At 43.7% G+C, this 19,698-nt stretch overlaps 2 protein-coding genes across 5 annotated transcripts in view; one reads left to right on the top strand and one right to left on the bottom strand.

The window, feature by feature from the left end:
• Window positions 1–212: 212 nt before the first annotated feature.
• On the bottom strand, window positions 213–18,349 carry LOC141257556 (uncharacterized). 2 transcript variants are annotated; one of them, XM_073672207.1, is made up of 4 exons: window positions 17,828–18,349; window positions 1,652–1,793; window positions 1,407–1,554; window positions 213–1,326 (listed from the first exon to the last, which is right to left on the bottom strand). In XM_073672207.1, exons 2-4 carry the CDS (start codon window positions 1,698–1,700, stop codon window positions 558–560), a joined length of 966 nt encoding a protein of 321 aa, XP_073528308.1. In that variant the 5' UTR covers window positions 1,701–1,793; window positions 17,828–18,349; the 3' UTR covers window positions 213–557. The 2 variants fall into 2 exon arrangements, with proteins under 2 accessions (XP_073528308.1, XP_073528307.1); XM_073672206.1 differs by having other exon boundaries at window positions 218–1,326; window positions 17,880–18,348.
• Window positions 17,910–19,698, top strand: part of MACROD2 (mono-ADP ribosylhydrolase 2) — a 2,798,553-nt gene continuing 2,796,764 nt past the window's right edge. Inside the window, exon 1 of one of the 3 annotated variants that reach the window (XM_073672204.1) lies at window positions 17,910–18,360. In XM_073672204.1, coding sequence (XP_073528305.1) covers window positions 18,312–18,360 — 49 coding nt within the window. In that variant the 5' untranslated portion in view covers window positions 17,910–18,311. The remainder of the gene's footprint in view (window positions 18,361–19,698) is intronic. The other 2 variants (XM_073672205.1, XM_073672203.1) reach the window with 2 other exon arrangements.

Raw genomic sequence — 19,698 nt, 5'->3', positions numbered from 1 at the left:
TCTAATTTAAAAACCACTGTATACAGCCGACCACATACGTAGATTAGTTTGAACAAATTTCAAAAATGTAGAGTTCCTCTGACCTGCGCTATGGTGAGCGCAGATCAGGGGAACACTTTTTCATTACAACCCAATCCAACCACATATACACTTGAAAAGAAAAATTAACAGATAGTTTAAATAATTTTTTTAATACGTAATATAGAATAACTGTAAAAAACTTTTTAAAAACACAAAACAACAAACTTCTAGAAAATTTAATCGGACAAACATTGCCCATAACTTGGGAAAAAATTACACACTGTGTACAGCACACCTGTCCTCTAATCAGTTTTGGGCCCTAAAATACGGGCAGCACCTGTAGGTTGTTTAATTATATCAAAAGAAAGACCTTTTCTTACAGTCCCCTACGCCTGATGCCTGGTATAGGTGACCATAAGAAAAGGTCTTTGTTAATTGTCTGATTCTCTAAAACATTGTGTATCTATCGACCTACAGGTGCTGTCTGTATTTGCTAGGGTCCAAAAATGCTGACAGGGAGGGGTAAAATTTTTTAACTACAAGTTTTGAAGGTCTTCTTCAAAGCTGTACCCAGGAAACATTTCTGGAGAAAAAGTAGAGTTGGGGGATGGTCCTCTGATAAATGATGATGCACCATGAGCCATTTGCCGACCATAACTTGGTTGCATATCTTCTGGACGGTATGCTGCAGCAACCTGCCCAAAACGCTGGGTTGCAGCTGCTGGTCGTGGTGGAGGCACACTGGGTTTGAAACAATTAAATATTCCGCATACTACGGCTGGGGGCGAGGGCATAACTGCTGCCTCTTCAATTGCCATGACCATAGCGCCTGCTGCAGTCATGTACATGTTCTGCCTATCTCGTGGCAGAGATCTGATGCGGGCAGCTTGGGCTGAGCAAAATTTATCGATGGCATCTTCCTGGGATGCCCTTTCCACAAGGCTGAGGGTTAGATTTGTGAGTGCTTCAAGCACAATAGTCCCACCCCCGTGGCTTTTGGCCTTTTTTTTGCCCGCCCTTCTCGATGCCACGAGATGAGCAGAACCAGACCCCCTCCCAGTGGGCCTCAACACATCACCAGCAGAGCTTCCAGCGTCACTTGGAGCAGGAGCAGGAGAATCAGTCACCAAACCCGTCCCGATGTCCGCTGGATTGGACAAAGAATGTGAGGGACAACCAGATGCTGAAGATGCCGAAGCAGATGGATCCGGTGAGGAAAGCTGGAAAAAGTCCTCGGATTCCTCCTCTGCTTGCTCTGTGTTTGTGTCCTCTTCTGCTGTTGGGGCCATGATGTTTCCTTCAGTTCTGTATATAATAAAAGGTAAATCCCAATGTAAATACAACATTTTTGGAAACATTTCAATTAATATGTTTTGGGAATTTACCTCCGCAAACTCCTACTGGTTAGTATGAAGGCCAGCTCGTCCGCAAAAGGAAATTTTCTTTTTTTGGGTGATGAGCCACTTTGCACCGACTGGTGATACTTCACCAGCCGGTCGGTGACCGATCTCCACCGATTTTTAATATCATACACTGCAATGACACAACCAAAACAATTTATGAACTGCTTTCACACCAAAAAGTGCAATTATAAATAGATATAAAAATAAGTGTAAAAATCAAAACTTACTAATTTCCTCTTGGGCATCACGTTCAGCATTCACCCACTGGGGATACATTTGGCTCAACACAGAGGCCCAGGCGTCTTTTTTCTTCTGCTTGTCTTTGTAGTCAGGACTAGCTCGGTCCCATATTTCGGGATATTTTTCAATCTACAGTGAATAATAACGTGTGTGAATATTATTTTAAAAACAAAATGGAGGAATAAAAGATTAACCCCAAAAAAAAAATTAAATAAACATATGGAGATATGTACGCACACACACCAACACTAACCCCTCACCTATATTGTACGGTTCTTTCACACGTCAATCTCCGGGACGAGTGTTGATGCCATTTTCCACACACAGCGGAGACCCACACACAGACCCATTGCAAAGCATGCTCGGTCACACTTATCTGTACTAACGTGGATATGTGGACGTGAGAAATCAACCTTACAGCGTATGCAGGAGCTTTCAGTGAATGAACCTACATACACTGTACAATAATCTTTCACTTTAATAAAATCTTTTAACCAAAAAAAATAAGTGGGCTCACGCATAGCTTTAATAAATAGCAAAGGGAAAGCAGACGGTTGTTGGCTGATGTTATAGTCTGTGAAGTAGCCAATAACCATGGACCCTTCCTTTGCTATTAATACCAGGCCGCAGCAGTTAGCTTAGCCTTTACTGGCTACTATATAGGAAGCCCCCCCCCAAAAAAAAGTGACATGGGGTCCCCCTATAAATTGTAGCCAGCAAAGGCTAGCCACTTTGACTTTTCTGGCTACTATTTATGAAGACCCCCCCCAAAAAAATTACATGGGGTCCCCCTATAAATTGTAGCCAGCAAAGGCTAGCCACTTTGCCTTTTCTGGCTACTATTTATGAAGACCCCCCCAAAAAAAATGACATGGGGTCCCCCTATAAATTGTAGCCAGCAAAGGCTAGCCGCTTTGCCTTTTCTGGCCACTATATAAGAAGACCCCACCAAAAAAAATTACATGGGGTCCCCCTATAAATTGTAGCCAGCAAAGGCTAGCCACTTTGCCTTTTCTGGCTACTATTTATGAAGACCCCCCCAAAAAAAATGACATGGGGTCCCCCTATAAATTGTAGCCAGCAAAGGCTAGCCGCTTTGCCTTTTCTGGCTACTATTTATGAAGACCCCCCCAAAAAAAATGACATGGGGTCCCCCTATAAATTGTAGCCAGCAAAGGCTAGGCGGACAGCTGCGACCTGATATTAATAGCCTAGAAAGGGGCCATGGTTATAGGCCCCCTCCCAGGCTATAATATCAGCCCTCAGCTGCCCCAGATTTGGCGCATCATATTTGTGCGCCAAATCTGGCACTTAGCCTCGCTCTTCCACGCTGCCCTGGTGCGGTGGCAGGGGGTAATAGTGGTGGGGTTCATGTCAGCGCCTGACATGAACCCCAGGTTAGTAATGATGGGCGTCAATAAGACACCCCCATTACTAACCTACAAAGTGTTAAAAAGAAAAAAGACAAACACCCAGAAAAAAATAATTTATTTGAAATAAAACACAATTTTATTTAATTCTAATTTTACTAAAAAAAAAAAAAAATAGTTACCTGTCCACGTTCCTGCGCTGATCTCCCATGCACAGCTGTCACATCTGGAGATGTGACAGCTGTCATGGCTGCTGTAAGCTCACACTGCCGGGAACACGTCCGCTCCCAGCAGCATGAGCCCCTGACTGAGGTCACTGGAGTGCATTCAGTCAGCGCTGCTCCGGTGACCTCCTTTACAGCCCTGTTGTACCGTGGGAATTTCTCACGATACAGCGGGGCCGTAAAGCAGATCACCGGAGCAGCGCTGCCTGAACTCCGGCGAACCCGTTCATTCTAGCGGCGGCAGCGGTTCAGAGCGGTCACATTCTATGTGGCTGCTCTGAACTGGAGATCTTCGTGGGACACTCGTGGACTGCTACGGAGGGGTAAGGATAAGGTTGTGGTTTATTATTTTATATTTTATTACAGGAGATCGATGGCTTCGGGGAATTAGGTGTCTTGGTGAGTATAGGTGTATTTTTTTATTTTTTACTTTATTTTAGGGGCGATCGGCGGGGACAGGTAATGTATGAACTAATTTATTTAAGGTAACCACTGGCCACCAATGAAAAAAAAGGGGGCAGTAGATGACATATTATTGGGGCAAATAAAAAAAAAACTTTAATAATGATAGCACCCCCCCCCAAAAAAAAAAAAATAGGGGGGGGGGGATAGGGTCAATAATATATGGAGGCACATATGGGGGCTATTAAATTTAATTTTGGGGCACATTTTACAGCAGGATCAGTCTGATGGGAACTACTGCTCCCATCGAGCTGATCCTGCTGGCAGGAGTGGACGGGGGACAGACATAGGCCGATGGGAGTAGTAGTGTCACATCGGCCTATGTCTGCCTGCTGACACCCGCGCACACAGACCCCACACAGACACATACAGACACATACAGACCCCACACAGACACATACAGACCACATACACACCACACAGACACATACAGACACTTACCACACTAATCATGAATCCCACGTTGACATTCATCCGCTTGTACCATCCCACGTTAGCAGCCATGATCGTGAGAGACGGGAATATTATGGGATTCTCGTCTTCCTGGATTATGGGATGCTCATGGGATGGATGGATGGAACGCCCAATTGTGACGTCACTTCCTATTTGCTGCGGTTTTGAGGTACAAGACCGCAGCAAAGGCGCTTCACTTCCGCAATTATTTTTACATATTTGCGGATTTGAAGCGGCCCAATGCAAGTCAATGGCGGCGATTACGCCGCGCTTCCGCAAAATTAATTGACATGCTGCGGATTTTTCCGCGGAGCATAAACGCAGCGGAAAAAACCGCAGCGTGGGCATTGACAGTGCGGCTTCTCATTGAGGACCATGGGGGGCGGATTACCAAGCATTTTTGGAGCGTTTATGCTGCGGAAATTCCGCAGCATATACGCTTGAAAAATGCTACGTGGGCACACAGCCTTATACACAAAAGGGAAATAAATGCATGCAACAAAATATGTGTAATTGCAATAATTTCTGGGAGAAATACTTAATTTTCTGGAACAATTTTAAAGTTGTCAACACTTTCGGCTATGACTGTATCATTAGTTGCTTTTGGTTGAAATGTTTTTTTCATGATTCCATGTTTTATATTGGAATTAGAGTGGGGGCGAAATATCAGAAAAGTACTAGTTTGTCTATAATGTGGAACATAAGTTTCTGATACTTTGTGTGGATTTTAAATATTCAGTTTTCAAGAAATACGTGCCATTTTCCTTCATTCTATGATGACCCTCAGGGTAGTGATTAACAGGATGTTGTATATATGAGTATACAAGCATACACAACAGCCTATCAATAAGTACTTTAAGGGGCATTCGTCTTATGAATATACTAAAGTCATTAAGTCCAGACATCTGGGTGCAATTCAGAAATCAAGCTTTGAAACTACCTGACTCATTGTATCGCTTAGGTGGGCTAGGTCACAAATATCTAGCAATTGGGCCAAACTACAAACATCCAGCTGTAAACCACCTTGTGCATTAAAGTTTTCCACTACTTTTACATTGATTCCCATACCCCAGCCGATCAGCTGCTATTGGTGCCAGCGGTGGTGACCGCCGGCCGGAAGTACTTACTTGCGGTGCTTGGCCATCTAGCTGTAGTGGCTGCCGCGGGGTACTGCAATCCGCCTCCTATTCAATTCAATGGGAGGCACATAACAGCTAATCGGCAGCCGTGCCAGGTGCGGGACCCCGGCCGATCAGACATTGATGCCCCATCATTGATGCCCCTTGATGCTCCAGCAGCAGTCCACTTATTGTGAATCTCCCCCAAAATTTTTGAATGGCCTTTTCATAACAATTCTTTAAAGACTGCGATTATCCCGATAGCTTGTGCACCTTTTTCTACCACACTTTTTCCTTCCACTCAACTTTACATTAATATGCTTGGATACAGCACTTTGTGAACAGCCAACTTCTTTAGCAATGACCTTTTATGGCTTGCCCTCCTTGTGGAATGTGTCAATGACTGCCTTCTGGACATCTGTCAAGTCAGCAGTCTTCCTCATGATTGTGCAGCCTACTGAAACAGACTAAGGGGCCTTTTAAACATGTAGGAAGCCTGTGCAGGTGTGTTTTGTTAATTATTCTAACTTACTGAGATAATGCCTTTTGTGTTTTCATTGGCTGTAAGCCATAATCATCAATATTAACAGAAATAAACACTTAAAATAGATCACTGTTTGTAATGAATCTATATAATATATGAGTTTCACTTTTTGTATTGAAGAACTGAAATAAATTAACTTTTTGATGATATTCTAATTTTGGAAGAAACACCTGTATATGTAACAAGAGTATCTTTGTGAATATTTAACCATGCATAATTAAATGCAAAATTTCAAAATGCATTTCCAAAAAATCTATGATATTAAATTTGCAAAAAAATCACATGTGCCTCCTATGCTCCTAGCCACATTTGTACCAAAATTCAAGTTGGGCTCTCAATGGGATCATATATAAAAAAATATATTAAAAAAACTTAGAAAATCTTGAATTCAGATCTTTTCAGCTAAGTGTAGGGTCTATATTTTCCAAATAAAAAACTCATGTTTTTTTAGAAATTTGGGTGGTTGGAGGGGATACTTCAGCTGCTTCTTCACACGACGAACAGCTGACTGGACTGTGAGATGAGCTTTATAAACACTCGAATCTTCCTGATCAAACTGCTCTCTACCAATCCAGTCACATCTCCTAGATCTGCAGAGTAACGGAGACAACCTGAGCATATTCGTAAAAGGTGAGTACCACAAGCACACCCCAGAAGAGTTGCGGAATATAGCAATAATTACAATAAAAAAGGAACAAAAGAATAAATACCTGAAGGGGAAAATTAAGGGGTTAATACTGACAGAAATGAAGTATTATTTTAACCCTCCGTCAGGGGCAATATGTTTCATAACGAGTTTAGGGGCATTGCGCCTGTCAGGCACAGGCTAGAAAATTGGCTATATTTTCCTTTTTTTTAAATTTCAATGCTCTAAAAGTGATCAGTTACCTTAATAGGAATGTATTAAATGGCTTCTCAGGTTTCACACAGCCTTTAAAGTTAGGAAGGTACTGGGAGGAGGGTGTTTCCCAGACAAAAAACTGAAAATAGAGAAATGAAACTAAGTGAGCTGCGCCTGTCAGATCAGTTGCCCCTGACGGAGGGTTAAAAGCGAGAGAGGCAAAGGAGAATCCATGTCCTGACATGCCTGGACCTGTGCCCTCTTGCTGAATTAAACAAACAGTAGTCTCTACACAGGCATGAAGTGAGTCAGTGTACTACAATTTGGGTTGGTGTGTTCAGTTTCAGTGCATTTGTATTAATAGGTTAATGGTTTTTTTTAGTATAAATACTGGCTTTAGTTAAAACTGTAACTGTTACTATACAGTGTAGAGTACTGAAAATCTCCATTTTTATTACTGTGTTACTATAGAGCAGAGGTCCCCAACCTTTCTAACCTCGAGAGCCATTCAGATCTGAGCAAGGCTCGAGAGCCAGGTCCAGCTCTCACCACCCTCACAGTAGTGACACCCAGAGCCCCCACTACCGGTATGACAGCCAAAGTTTGCCCACAGAAATAACACTGAGGCAATATACCAAGATCCAGGAGTTCCTACCTTACCCCTTTTCCGCTCTGAGGGGCTGCTCAGAAAAGTCACCATCTGAAGACCTACTCTCCATAGCTGTTTGCTAGACCCGGTGGTATTGAATCAAGCTGGTAGACAGCCGCGAGCCACACATCATGGGCCCGTGAGACACATGTGGTTCCTGAGCCACAGGTTGGGGAACCCTGCTATAGAGCGTATAGTACTGAAAATCTCCATTTTTATTACCTAACATTAACTGTTTGGTTTCTTTCTCACACAGCAATGGCTGGTACTTCTAAATTCGGAATGGAATTTAGTATATACTGTTGCAATCATTTTGAAAAAAATAAACACAAAACAATAAGAAATCTTAGGCCAGTACTAGATTGGATGTTTGATGCAAATCCATCAATAAAAGCAGGCATGAAAATTTGTGACCATTGTAGAAAGCGACTTACAAAACAGAAAAATTTTGTAATAATAAAAAAAATTGATACACGTATATTTAAATATTTAACATTGATTCTTTTACTTTAGTATTAAACATATGATTAGGGTGAGATTGTATTTAGAAAATCAAAACTTAAAAATATAATCCTAGGAGAGCCCAATTTGAATTCTTGTACAAATGTAACCAAGGACTCAAGTAACACATATGCCTTGTTTGAAAATGTTGTAACATATTGTTTTTTTCAAAACTGCACATCAAAATGTTGAATTTGACCCCTCAAAACCAAAATATCAACAAACATAATCTTGGGGCATATCAAATTAAAGCCTTTACCGTTCTAAAGAAAACGGTGCCTCTCCCATCTCTTTATCTTATTTCTAACCCGAGATATGATAAAAAATGTAACATCATAGAAGCCCAAAATTCAGCCTTTTTCAAAACTTTAGAAATCTATAAAAAATTAACTAATGAAGATAAAAATGGAAAAAAAAATTGTAATTCACTAAAGTTGCACTTCAAAAAAAAAACAAAGAAAAAAAATCCGAAGACATCGGTGGGGAGGGAGGATATTCTGATTTGGATCACTTGACATGGAATGACCCCTTCCTTCTGTTTATGATGCACCTTCCTTGGACCTCTTTACCACTCTGTCTCACGGCTAGTCCGTGAGTAACTAGCCTCATATAAACAATGTCAAGTGACTTGAGCAGCAAATCAGCGGTTGCTGATCAGCTGCTGCAGTCTTCACTATTCTGTATGAATGGAAGAGCAGCATTTCTTACAGATAAAGTTTATTTATGTCAGGAGACAGGCAGGGAACAAAGGGTTAAAAGCATAATCAATCTGGGAGTATAGATTTTTTTCTTTTTACACTACTCTGGGCAAACTGATATGGGGTTGTCCAACGGTGGGAGTCTAATTTAAGGCCCCCTTTGGTAGTCCACAACATAGCAAGTGTCAGGGATTAGTTGTATTCTGTGATGAGACATACAGTGCAAGAGTGAACTGTCCATGTGTAAGGAGATTGACAAGCTGGCATGTTCCCCCTGAAGACATCAATGCTGTTGTGGTATAGAATGTGAAAAATGTTTTGTTCCTGATATGTTTCCTTGTGGGCTGTAGTATTAACTAACGGTCACAAGATGTCACTGTCTAGAATGTAGGTGAAAGGTGAAGTTTGCCAGTAACATAGCAGGCATTTGTGACAGTTAACTAGGTGTGAGGACAGCCCATAGTGGGTGGGCACTTTAGGAATCTCTGGGTAGTTTCCACAAGCAGGAAGTGAGCACAGTCAGTAGTGTGCAGTACTGCAGAGAGCTGACAGGCTCTATAAGGGCTACTAGGGTAGAAGTAGGCCTAGTATCCCGGACAGTGGATCGCCAGAGAATCCCTCCAGAAGAATCCATTTAGCCAGCCTGGGAACCTCAAGAAAGTCGTTGGGGGCCTGGGGGCACATTCTGTATGCAAGGCTGCAGAAGAAGTCAGGACTCTAGTATTCAGAGGTGGAGAGAAATGGGATCCAGATATACTGTCATTGGTGAGGAAGAGTCTCTAGGACTAGAGAAGAAAGCAACAGAGATGATTCACCTAGATTGGGAACCAGGGGTGAAGTTGTATCTGGTACATGTGGGAAAGATGACAACCTGTTGGGCCTTATCCTTTATACCTGCCTGTAAATACTGCCAGTTACCAAGTAAAGTTCTAGTTGTTGTTATGAACTCTGTATTCTCTAAATTGATTGCTGCCCTGGTTCCAGAAGAGGAATTCCTGAAGTCAGAAGAGGCCTGCAGGCCAGAAGTAAGTTGGAGACCCCACATACACAGCAGCACATCAGAGGTAGGACACACTTTGTCTGTAGGGTGCCAAAGCGAGCATGGGCTACAGGGTCATCAACAAGTATAAAATAAGCAGGAACTGGAACCAAAAAACAGAAGAATCAAACCTGGGTCAGTAAATACTTATAACTGTCAAATGTATGAAGTATCAAAGGAATTTATCGAAGACCTGTCACCAGGTCAACAGTGGCTCTTTTTAAATAAAGGTATTTAGCAACATTTGTAATATTTAAATATATTTTATTTATTTTATTCAATTTCTCGGAGAACCCCTTTAAGTAGGTTGTCATATGGGTGCATTGGTCACAGCAGGGAGCAGGTTACTCCTGCTGAAATGCTGGACAGTACATACATTCATGCTGCCTGTGTGGCACCATAGGTCCCCACCACACTAGTCTCTGGCTGGAAAATGCCGGCATCGCCCAGAGCTATTAACTATGAAATATCCTCCATCACTAGTGCCGTCACCAAAATGAATATGAGTGGGCCAGGTGACAAAAGCAGATATTGCTGGAGCAGGTCCAGGAACGGGTGTAACATATGGGCTCAGCTTAGGCATTTGGACAAGTTGCTGCCCACATATTCATAATTAGGTTTTGCTCCCCTATAATCTGAAGCAGGGTTTCAGGAAGGATGAGAAAGTTGATCTATGCAATGAAGCAAATTATGGCCCAGGTTCAGCTTCAGTAAAGGGCTTTTTTGGATGCTATAGCCTGAAATGTTTGTTTGTCTGTAATGTCTGTAATAAAAATCATTAAAAGCACAAGACTTGGTGTTGTATTGATTTTCGTTTACAGGAAGGGGCAATTTGAGAGGCAACTCAACAGTCCAGGGACAAATTGTGTTGTGTGTTGGTGTATTTGGAGTAATAATAGTTGGTGCTCTTCTTTGGGTCCCTGTGGGGTCAGCTTGGCCAGTGGTGCCTAAATGATGGCCACACCACCATGCAGCATGAAAAGCACCGCATCATAAACAAACAAGTGACACAAGTTGAAGTAAATATACAAACAAAAACATAACAATAACTGTTCTAGCCTAATGAATGGTGTTTCCCTATTGCTCATTATTAAGCGAGCCATAAGGCTGGGCTAAAATAGAGATGTGTGCACTGAAAAGAAAAACAAGTGAATGTGCAACCACTATTCATGTGGGTTTCCTAGCCCCAAGTGCTCATTTGGTCACCACTCCTGGGCACATTGCACCTCTGACTTTCAAACTGCCCAACTCATCAATAAGTAGGCCACGAGTTTCCTACAGGTAGTCATTGGTCTAAACTATATGTTTGCACTGCACACTTTACCTGTTTTATCATAATGCTGAGGACGCACATTCAGCTGACATGTATCGCAGCACAGAGACTTGCTGCACTGCAATATACGCCGCCGGCCAATCAGAGGCGAGCAGCTGACATTGGCATGCCCGTTACGGACGGCACATGGCACTGACATCATGCACCGCCTGTGGCTTGCACAGCGAAGTCAGCTGCTGGCCTCTGAACCAGCTATGGAAGAGGACACCGTGTGTCGTGGGAGTGACGGAAAATAATCATTTATTTTTTAAATGTGTTGGAGAAGAGCAGCAGAACAAGGGACATAATTACTGGAAAGGGCTCAGGATGAGGGACATAATTACTAAAAGGGGCTCAGGATGGGGGACATTATTACTGGAAGCTACCCAGAATGGGGGACATTATGCCACTGAGAGGCCCAAGATGGGGGACATTATTAGAGGAAGGGGCTCAAAATGGGAGACATTACAGGAAGGGGCCCATGATGGGGAACATTATTACAGTAAAGGGACAGGATGGGGGACAATATTACATGGGGGGCGAATAACTATGTCTTTATAGCATCTAGAACACTAAAAGGACCCATATATCTGACCAACATGCAAGTGGGGGCACAGGTCCAAATTTTAAACCGGGGCCCATCAGACTCTAGTTACGTCACTCACCTGTACTACTGATTTAAGCAAACTTAGTTGAAAGTACCCTCGAGTAATTTGAGGAGGGAACCCCTCTCAGTGGAGATAAATCATCTGCACGTATATTTACTAAGGGTGAACACCGATGGCCCAATCTGGGCTTAAAGGGGTTTTCCCACAAACAAAAGTTCATTTTAATTAATAGATCTTGGAATAATAATAAGTTCCACAATTGAATGTATTTAAATAAAATGTTCCTGTGCTGAGATAATCTTATAAATGTGCCCCTGCTGTGTACTGTGTAATGGCTGTGTCTGACCGTGTACGGAACATGGTCTGATCATACCACATCTCCTGGGCAGGGGAGGAAGCAAAGAAGACTATACAGACATTACAGCAGGGGATCACAGCTGATTCTTTCTTTGAAGTAAAACATTGTTTAAAAACAGGCAGAGAAATGTTTTACCTCACAGAAAGAATCAGCTGTGATCCCATGCTGTAATGTCTGTATACTCTTTTGCTTCCTCCTCTGCCCAGGAGATGTGGTATGATCAGACGATGTTCCTGCACGGTCAGACACAGCCATTACACAGTACACAGCAGGGGCACATTTATAAGATTATCTCCGCACAGAAACATTTTATTTAAACGCATCCAATTGTGGAACCAATTATTATTCCAAGATCTATTGATTAAAATGAACTTTTGTTCGTGGGAAAACCCCTTTAAGTCCGAACCCCCTGCAAAACGGGATTCGGATGCATGCGCTGACAGGGCCATAGACTATAATGGTGGCAGCAAAGCGAGAGTGCTCTTTGCTGTACATCATTTTCGGGAATGTACGGCTACTGGAGGCGGACACTCAGACGCAATCTACTACGTCCGAGTGTCTGCCTCCACTAGGTGTACACATCGAAAATGATGCACGGCAGATAGCACGATCGATCTTCTGGCACCAATATAGTCCATGGCCCCATCGGCACATACATTCGAATCCCGTTTTGCGGGGTAATGGACCTAAGCCGAACGGGTACCGGAACACAATGTGAAAGCACCCTAATAGAGATGAGCGCATTTCCTGAAATTCGTTTCAGGTAGATCTGCTAAATTCAGCCAGCAGCTTCAATTACCGTATTTTTCGGACTATAAGACGCACTTTTTTCCTCCAAAATTTTGGAGGAAAATGGGGGGTGCGTCTTATAGTCTGAATGTTGGGGGCGGTTGTATATATATGTGAGGTGTGGGGGGAGCGGTAGCGGTGGAGGAGCGGGGCACAGGAGGCAGCAGCCGCCCACTGCAGCCTAAACTGTCCCCGCTGCTAAGGAAAATTAATATTCACTGCTCCCCACGCCCATGGGGCATGGGGAGCACTGAATATTCATGCTCCTTAATAGCGGAACACAGTTTAGCCTCGCTGTGGCTCCTGCTGCTGCCGGAATCGCCTGTGCCCGCTGTTAAAGGGCATGAATATTCAACCTCTCTCCACGCCCATGGGCGTGGGGAGGGGGTGAATATTCATGGCCTTTAATAAGCGGGCACACGAGATAGCCGGCAGCAGCAGGAGCCGCAGCGTGGCTCCGCTGTGTGCCGGGTATGAAGGAGAGTGAAGTCACTGCTCCCCGCGCACACAGTCCCGGCGTGGGGAGCAGTGATTTACGGCAGTTGATCTCTCCCTGTGAGCCGAACATGGTAGTGACGTCATGCGCGGCTCACATGGAGAGATCAGTGCAAGCAGACAGGATGCAGCGCTGGAGGAGAAAAGATAGGCGAGTAGGAGTGTTTCTTTTTTTTTATGTACAGCATGATCAGGATTATGGGGACCATGCATACTAGGATAAGGATGAGGGGGCCATACATACCAGGGTAAGGATGAGGGGGTCATACATACCAGGATAGGGATTATGGGTGCCATGCATACCAGGGCAGGGATGAGGGGTGCCATGCAAACCAGGATAGGGATTAGTAGTGACATGCATACCAGGATAGGGATTAGTGGTGCCATGTATACCAGGACAGGGATGAGGGGTGCCATGCATACCAGGACAGGGATGAGGGGTGCCATGCATGCCAGGACAGGGATGAGGGGAGCCATGCATACCAGGACAGGGATGAGGGGTGCCATGCATACCAGGACAGAGATGAGGGGTGCCATGCATACCAGGACAGGGATGAGGGGTGCCATGCATACTAGGACAGGGATGAGGGGTGCCATGCATATCAGGATAGGGATGAGGGGTGCCATGCATACCAGGATGGGGATTGCTGTGCCATGCATAACAGGATGGGGATTGCTGTGCCATGCATACCAGGATAGGGATTAGGGGTGCCATGCATACCAGGATAGGGATGAGGGGTGCCATGCATACCAGGACAGGGATGAGGGGTGCCATGCATACCAGGACAGGGATGAGGGGTGCCATGCATACAAGGATAGGGATGAGGGGTGCCATGCATACTAGGATAAGGATGAGGGGTGCCATGCATGCCAGGATGGAGGGGTTCCATGCATACCAGGATGGAGGGATGCCAGGCATACCAGGATGGGGATGGGGACCACGTATAAAAGGAAGGGGGGGCATATATACCAGGATGGGGGATATTGTCAGAATTGGGGGACATTACCCCTATACCAGTGTCAGCAGAAGACCCCCTCCCCCTTAAAAGTGCATCATGACCACATTTTTTGCTTACATTTTTTATTTTTTTTTCCTCCTCTAAAACCTGGGTGCGTCTTATGGTCCGGTGCGTCTTATAGTCCGAAAAATACGGTACATCGAAATAAAAGTTCAAATGAAAAAGGCGATTGCCGTGAACAGACATTTATTATGTTTTGAGGTCTCTACAGATCCCAAAGCATAATAAATGGAAGGGTGGGTTAAAAAATAATAAAATACACTATACTAATCAGCTCTAGACCTGTCCTTACTCCGTATTTACCTCAACTTCCCAATTCTCTGCGCCGGTCCTTGGTTTTTCCAGTCCTCCCTTCCGGTACTGAGGTACTGAGGCTAGTGACCATTTGAGAACTGGTGTAGAGAAGTGGGATCTGCTGCAGCAATGACAAAAAAGCAGGCAAGTTCCTTGGACAAGTGAATATGATGTATTTTATTATTTTAAACCCATCACGACCCTTAAAATAAGGAAGTAAAATGGCGACTGACTGTTCAAATCAAATCCCAAAAATTTCAGAATCCAAAATTTAGATGACATTCATAATTCTAATTTGTTATGGATACATTCGCTCAAATCCTCTTGCCAATTCTCCAGGGAGGCCTTTTCAACGATTCCTGGAAAAGATTGAAAATCTCCTCTGCGCCATAAAAATCTCAAGGAAACCAGAACTTCCAAATGGTTTTGAGTGCATGATGCCGGGATGCCTCATCATCAGACATTGGATGGCACAGCATACCACATTCAAGGGATGGATAACCTGACAAAAAGTAACATAATCGGCAGTGTGCTGAGCACACCCACCATGGAGGACTCCTGGATGGCCTGTGATAAAAGTTGGCAAGTACTTCTATAATGCACAGCAGCTGGAGAATGTGACGTTGCCATCCAATGCACACGTAGACTGATGCTATGCAATGGCCTCCACAGACACTATGAAACAGTTGTACATACAACATAGTTGTCAGCTGTGTTGTACAGCTGGCAAGTCTAAGGCAGTGTGCCCACGATGCAGATTTAATGAGTTTCTGCGGCTGCATTTCCGCCGCAAAAACGCATTAAAAACGTTTGTTAAGTTGTCTGCCATGTTTCCCAATGATAATCCGCATGTGCTATGCACATGCTGCGGAAATTTCCGCTAAGGGTTATCATTGCGGAAAAATCCGCAGCACAACCATTTCTTGTGCGTAATCGCGGCAAAATCGCTGCCATTGACTTGCATTGAAAAGCATGACATCCACATGTATACATGTATGCATGCGGATGTTATGCGGCTCAATGCGCGGATGGTACCCCGGTCTGGAGAAGAGGAGACTCTCATCTGACTCGGGTACCATTAGTAAAAAAAAAGAATTAAAACGTAAAAAATAAAAAAAACATTATACTTACCTCTCCGGTGGCCCTCGGTCTCCTCTCCGGTGGCGTCCTCTGTCCTCGGCGTCCCGCGGTGTTCTCAAAGGACCTGCGGTGACGTAATTTAGTCGCGTGACCTGTCAGCTGACTAAATGACGTCACCGCAGGTCCTTTCAGAACACCGCAGGACGCCGAGGACAGAGGACGCCACCGGAGAGGTAAGTATAATGTTTTTTTTGTTTTTTTTTACGTTTTAATTCTTTTTTTTTTTTTACTATTCATGCTGCATTTAAAGCAGCATAAGTTGGTCACACAATATAAATCCATGCCAGTTGCATGGATTTATATTTTGTGACCAACTTATCAAGCACTTTTCCAAGTGATGCTCAAAATCTCTTGGAAAAGTGCTTGAAAATACACATGTGGAAATGCATGAAAAAACGCTTAAAAAACGCTTCTCCCCGGCAGAAAAAACGCATGTAAAATCCGCATGCGTTTTTTCTGCCAGGGAGAGGCAGAAACGCTCACGAAAAATCCACATCAATTTTGCATCGTGGGCACATAGCCTAACTGTTGCAATTGGAGCTAATGCATATTGCAGTTGTTTAACCAGTAAGGCTATGTTCACACATCATGGTTTTTTCAGCGTTTTTTTATGCAAATTTTCAGCTGCATTTTGCAGTACCAGCAAAGTCTATGAGAAAACAGAATTCTCTGTTCACACATCATGGTTTTTTTTTTGCTTAGGATTTTGTGCCTTGAATGTTTTTTTTTCTAGAAAATAGAGCATGTCACTTCTTTCAGCGTTTTTTTCAGCATGTTTTCACCCATAGGAAGTAATAGGTGGTGAAAAAAACCGCATCAAAATTTGTATCAGCGTTTTTGATGCCAAAATAGAATGGTGTTCTTTTTTTTCACAGAACTTTATGTACATGCATAAAAAAAGACAGAAGGACAGTGGAAAAAATGCTGAAAAATGCATAAAAAGCACCAAAACTGCAAGAAGAATCCTGAACAAAATGCCCTTGAAGATCAGGTTTTGCTGCAGAAAATTGACGCCAAAAAGAACATGATGTGTGAACATAGCCTTAGATGGTGCTATTAACCATGACAGAGGCATTTAAAGGGGGTTTCCAGTTTCAGAAAAACCCCGTTCCCAGTTGCAGTTTGTTCTAATAAACTCGGTCACCCTCCCCTGGTCCAGCACTGAAGTCTCCGCCATTGCTCTTGTTGTCTGTTGATGTCTGCCGTTGATATCACGTCAATAGAGCAGAGCCAATAACTGAACTCAGGGGCACTGGATGAGTTGACGGCACAAGCGGCTGAGCTCACCGAATGGCTGCCGCACAGTCAACGTGACGTCAGCACTGCAGACAATCACAAACACAGGAAGCAACAGTGGAGACTCAGTGCTGGACCCGGGGAGTGTGAGTAAAGCACAATTTGTTTGTTTTTACAAACCGCCTTCAAAGAGGAGTTTTCCAAATAGATTGCATGGAGCGGATAGTATTGTCATGTCAGTCGAGGCACCTATTTGCCATGTTAGTAGAACTATGAAGCCCAGACACTTCACAGGAGAAAGGTGACTGTACACTACACTGCAACACCACAGTATTGCAGTGTATTGTACAAGCCATCAAGTGATCCCTGGCTCACGTCCCCAAAAAAAGATGTAAGAACAAAGTGCAAAATAGAAAAAAAATAATAATTGTGTATATATATATATATATATATATATATATATATATATGTAAAAATTTATATTAACCCCCTCTTCCCGTAGAAGACCCCAAACATATTTGGTATAGCTGAGTGTGTGACCTTCCAAACTAATAAGATATTATAAAACTATATTCTTTTCGAAAAGGCTAAAATCGAAAAAAAAAAAAGAAGAAATGTTTTACAATTTTTATGGTACTTTCGTCTGTCAAAAAAAATGGAATAAAAAGATTAGAAAGTCTTCTGGACCCCAAAATGGTAATAATAAAAATGACAGCTCGCTCCGATAAAAAAAACAAACCCTGATACAATTCTATTGACAAAAAAAAAATAAGAAAGTTTTTAGGTCCTGGAAGGTGACAGGGGGGAACCTGAAGCAATGGGGAGCCGCTTACCCAGTCAAAGGACTGCAAAAACATATGCAGAGCTTCCCCCATACTACAGCACACAGCCATAGCAACAAGGCAAAATAACAACAATGGTGTTGCCCCTAGCAACCAATCACATTGCAGACGTTCACCACGTAGGTAAAATGAAAGCAAATCCCTGATTGGCTGCTATGGGCCTCTTCTCACATGTTAGGTGCGGGTCTGTACCGCTGACGTCACTGCTGCCTGGTGCGTTCACCTTTCTCTTCCGTCCTGAGCTCCGGCTCACACGTTCCCCCGTGTCCGTGTCACACCGCTCCGTGTCGCCTCCCACAAACACACGGGGCACATGCGCAGTGTCCGCAGCGTCCTGTCGGCTCTCTCCCACCCTGCCAGTGACTGGCCCTATCTCCCGGCCTATAGGAGAGAGTAGAGCACGGCCAGGGGGCGGTGGTGCGGGGCGTGCAGGGGTTTGTAAGAGGCGTGACCCGCTGGTGTCAGAGCCGGGCAGCCTCATAGACACAGCTGTGGTGGTGTGCGCTCCTCCTGCGCCTGGTCCATACACATAGAAGGAAACATAAAGGGGTCCCGGCAGTGCCGCTCTCCTCCATTGTGTCACACACTATTCCCTGTGAGCCTGGGGAACTCGCAGCTAAAGCCCAGCACCCAGCAGCAGCAGCACAGCAGCAGCATGTACACCAGCAGCAGCAAGAAGAAAAGGATATGGAGAGAAGAGAAAGGTAGCTACCAGCTTCTTGTTCATAGTCCCCCAATGATGGAGCCATGCCCCCCATCCCCATGTCTGCTCCATCCCCTGTACTGCCATTGTGCCTGCTGCTTCCCTCTGTGTGGGCAGTGCTTGCCTGCAGAGCTGACACTTCACATGGCTGCTTGTGTGTGGGCATCCTCTATAATGGCAGCCCAGTGCCCTTGTCATAGGTCAGGGCTGGAGGATGACTTGGGTCAGCGCCGGCGATGTCACCACCACTGTAACTTTGGGGCAATGTTTGTTGTTTGCCAAAAAAAAAAAGTTTTGTTCTGTAGGGGTCCTGGTGCTGAGACCATTAATGATCACTGCAGCGAAGGAGCAGAAGCCCTCCGCCACCCTCTCTACTAAAGACAGGCACCGGCCTGTTAGGCTATGTTCACATGGAGGTTTTTGCAATAAATCTGTCCAAAAACCTCTTCAAACGCGTTCTTATTATTCTATGGGAAATCCACTTTGCTGTGGTAGTGTATATGGTTTTTTTTTGTTAGCATGACCCGAAAGTTTCGAAGAATGTCCAGCAGTGAAAAAGAATTGGTTGTCATTCTTTGTAACAAATTCTGCTGAAATCCTCTCCACACTGTCAAATCAGATGGCTGCAAAAACCAAAATTCTTAAAGAAACTCCCCCAAAATGTGCAGTTTCGCAAAAAAAAAAAAAAAAAAAAAAAAAAAAAAAAAAAAAAAAAAAAGACCTTCCTGTGACCATGGCCACGTAGGTCAAAAACGAAAGTTGTTTGCCGCTGATGGGCCATAGGTTGACATATTGAGGTTATACCTAGCCCTTGTCTGGTCAGGGGACAGGTGAAAACAAGGTTCATGTACACTCCCCCCCCCCCCCCCCCCCTCTCCAATTCTAATTTCTATCATTTCTACGGTCTTCTATCCTCAAATGTAAGGACTAAATGCAAATATACTGAAGCGCGAATGTGTCTGTATTGGAGCAAACCTATATATGTGACACATCAGCTATATTATTAAAAGATAACATTTATTTAGAGAAATATAATAAAATACATATCAAGATAAAATAAGGGAAAGGGTAACATAGAAGGAGGTTATTGGGTAGGACAATACTTAATATATAGGAAATACAAAATATGTTCAGTTTCTATACATCAGATGAGGCAGTGTGCAGACAATCAATATATTAGATGAGGTCCACAATAAAGTGCATTGTGCTATAGGAGGACCAAAATGGTAGAAAGGTGCTGCATTTATACAGAAATCATCAATGGAAAGTATAGAGGTAGAGACAAAAAGTGTATAAGTGATAGAGCATGTACTAACCCAGATAACCAGATCCGACGCGC

This window comes from Phyllobates terribilis, unplaced genomic scaffold, assembly GCF_046119375.1.
Source record: "Phyllobates terribilis strain yellow unplaced genomic scaffold, ASM4611937v1 Scaffold_3__8_contigs__length_932513732, whole genome shotgun sequence".
Classification (NCBI taxonomy): domain Eukaryota; kingdom Metazoa; phylum Chordata; class Amphibia; order Anura; family Dendrobatidae; genus Phyllobates; species Phyllobates terribilis.
The sequence above is the reverse complement of the archived record's forward strand: the minus strand, read 5'-3'. Positions and strand labels throughout refer to the sequence as shown.

What these genes read in the sequence shown, in the direction of transcription:
- LOC141257556 (XM_073672206.1), bottom strand. Translation starts at nt 18,137, where the DNA reads ATGAGGCTGCCCGGCTCTGACACCAGCGGGTCACGCCTCTTACAAACC. An exon ending in GCTCAGGACGGAAGAGAAAG is followed by an intron (nt 1,794 to 17,879) that starts GTGAACGCACCA and finishes TATTCACTGTAG; the next exon opens with ATTGAAAAATATCCCGAAAT. An exon ending in TGATGCCCAAGAGGAAATTA is followed by an intron (nt 1,555 to 1,651) that starts GTAAGTTTTGAT and finishes GTGTCATTGCAG; the next exon opens with TGTATGATATTAAAAATCGG.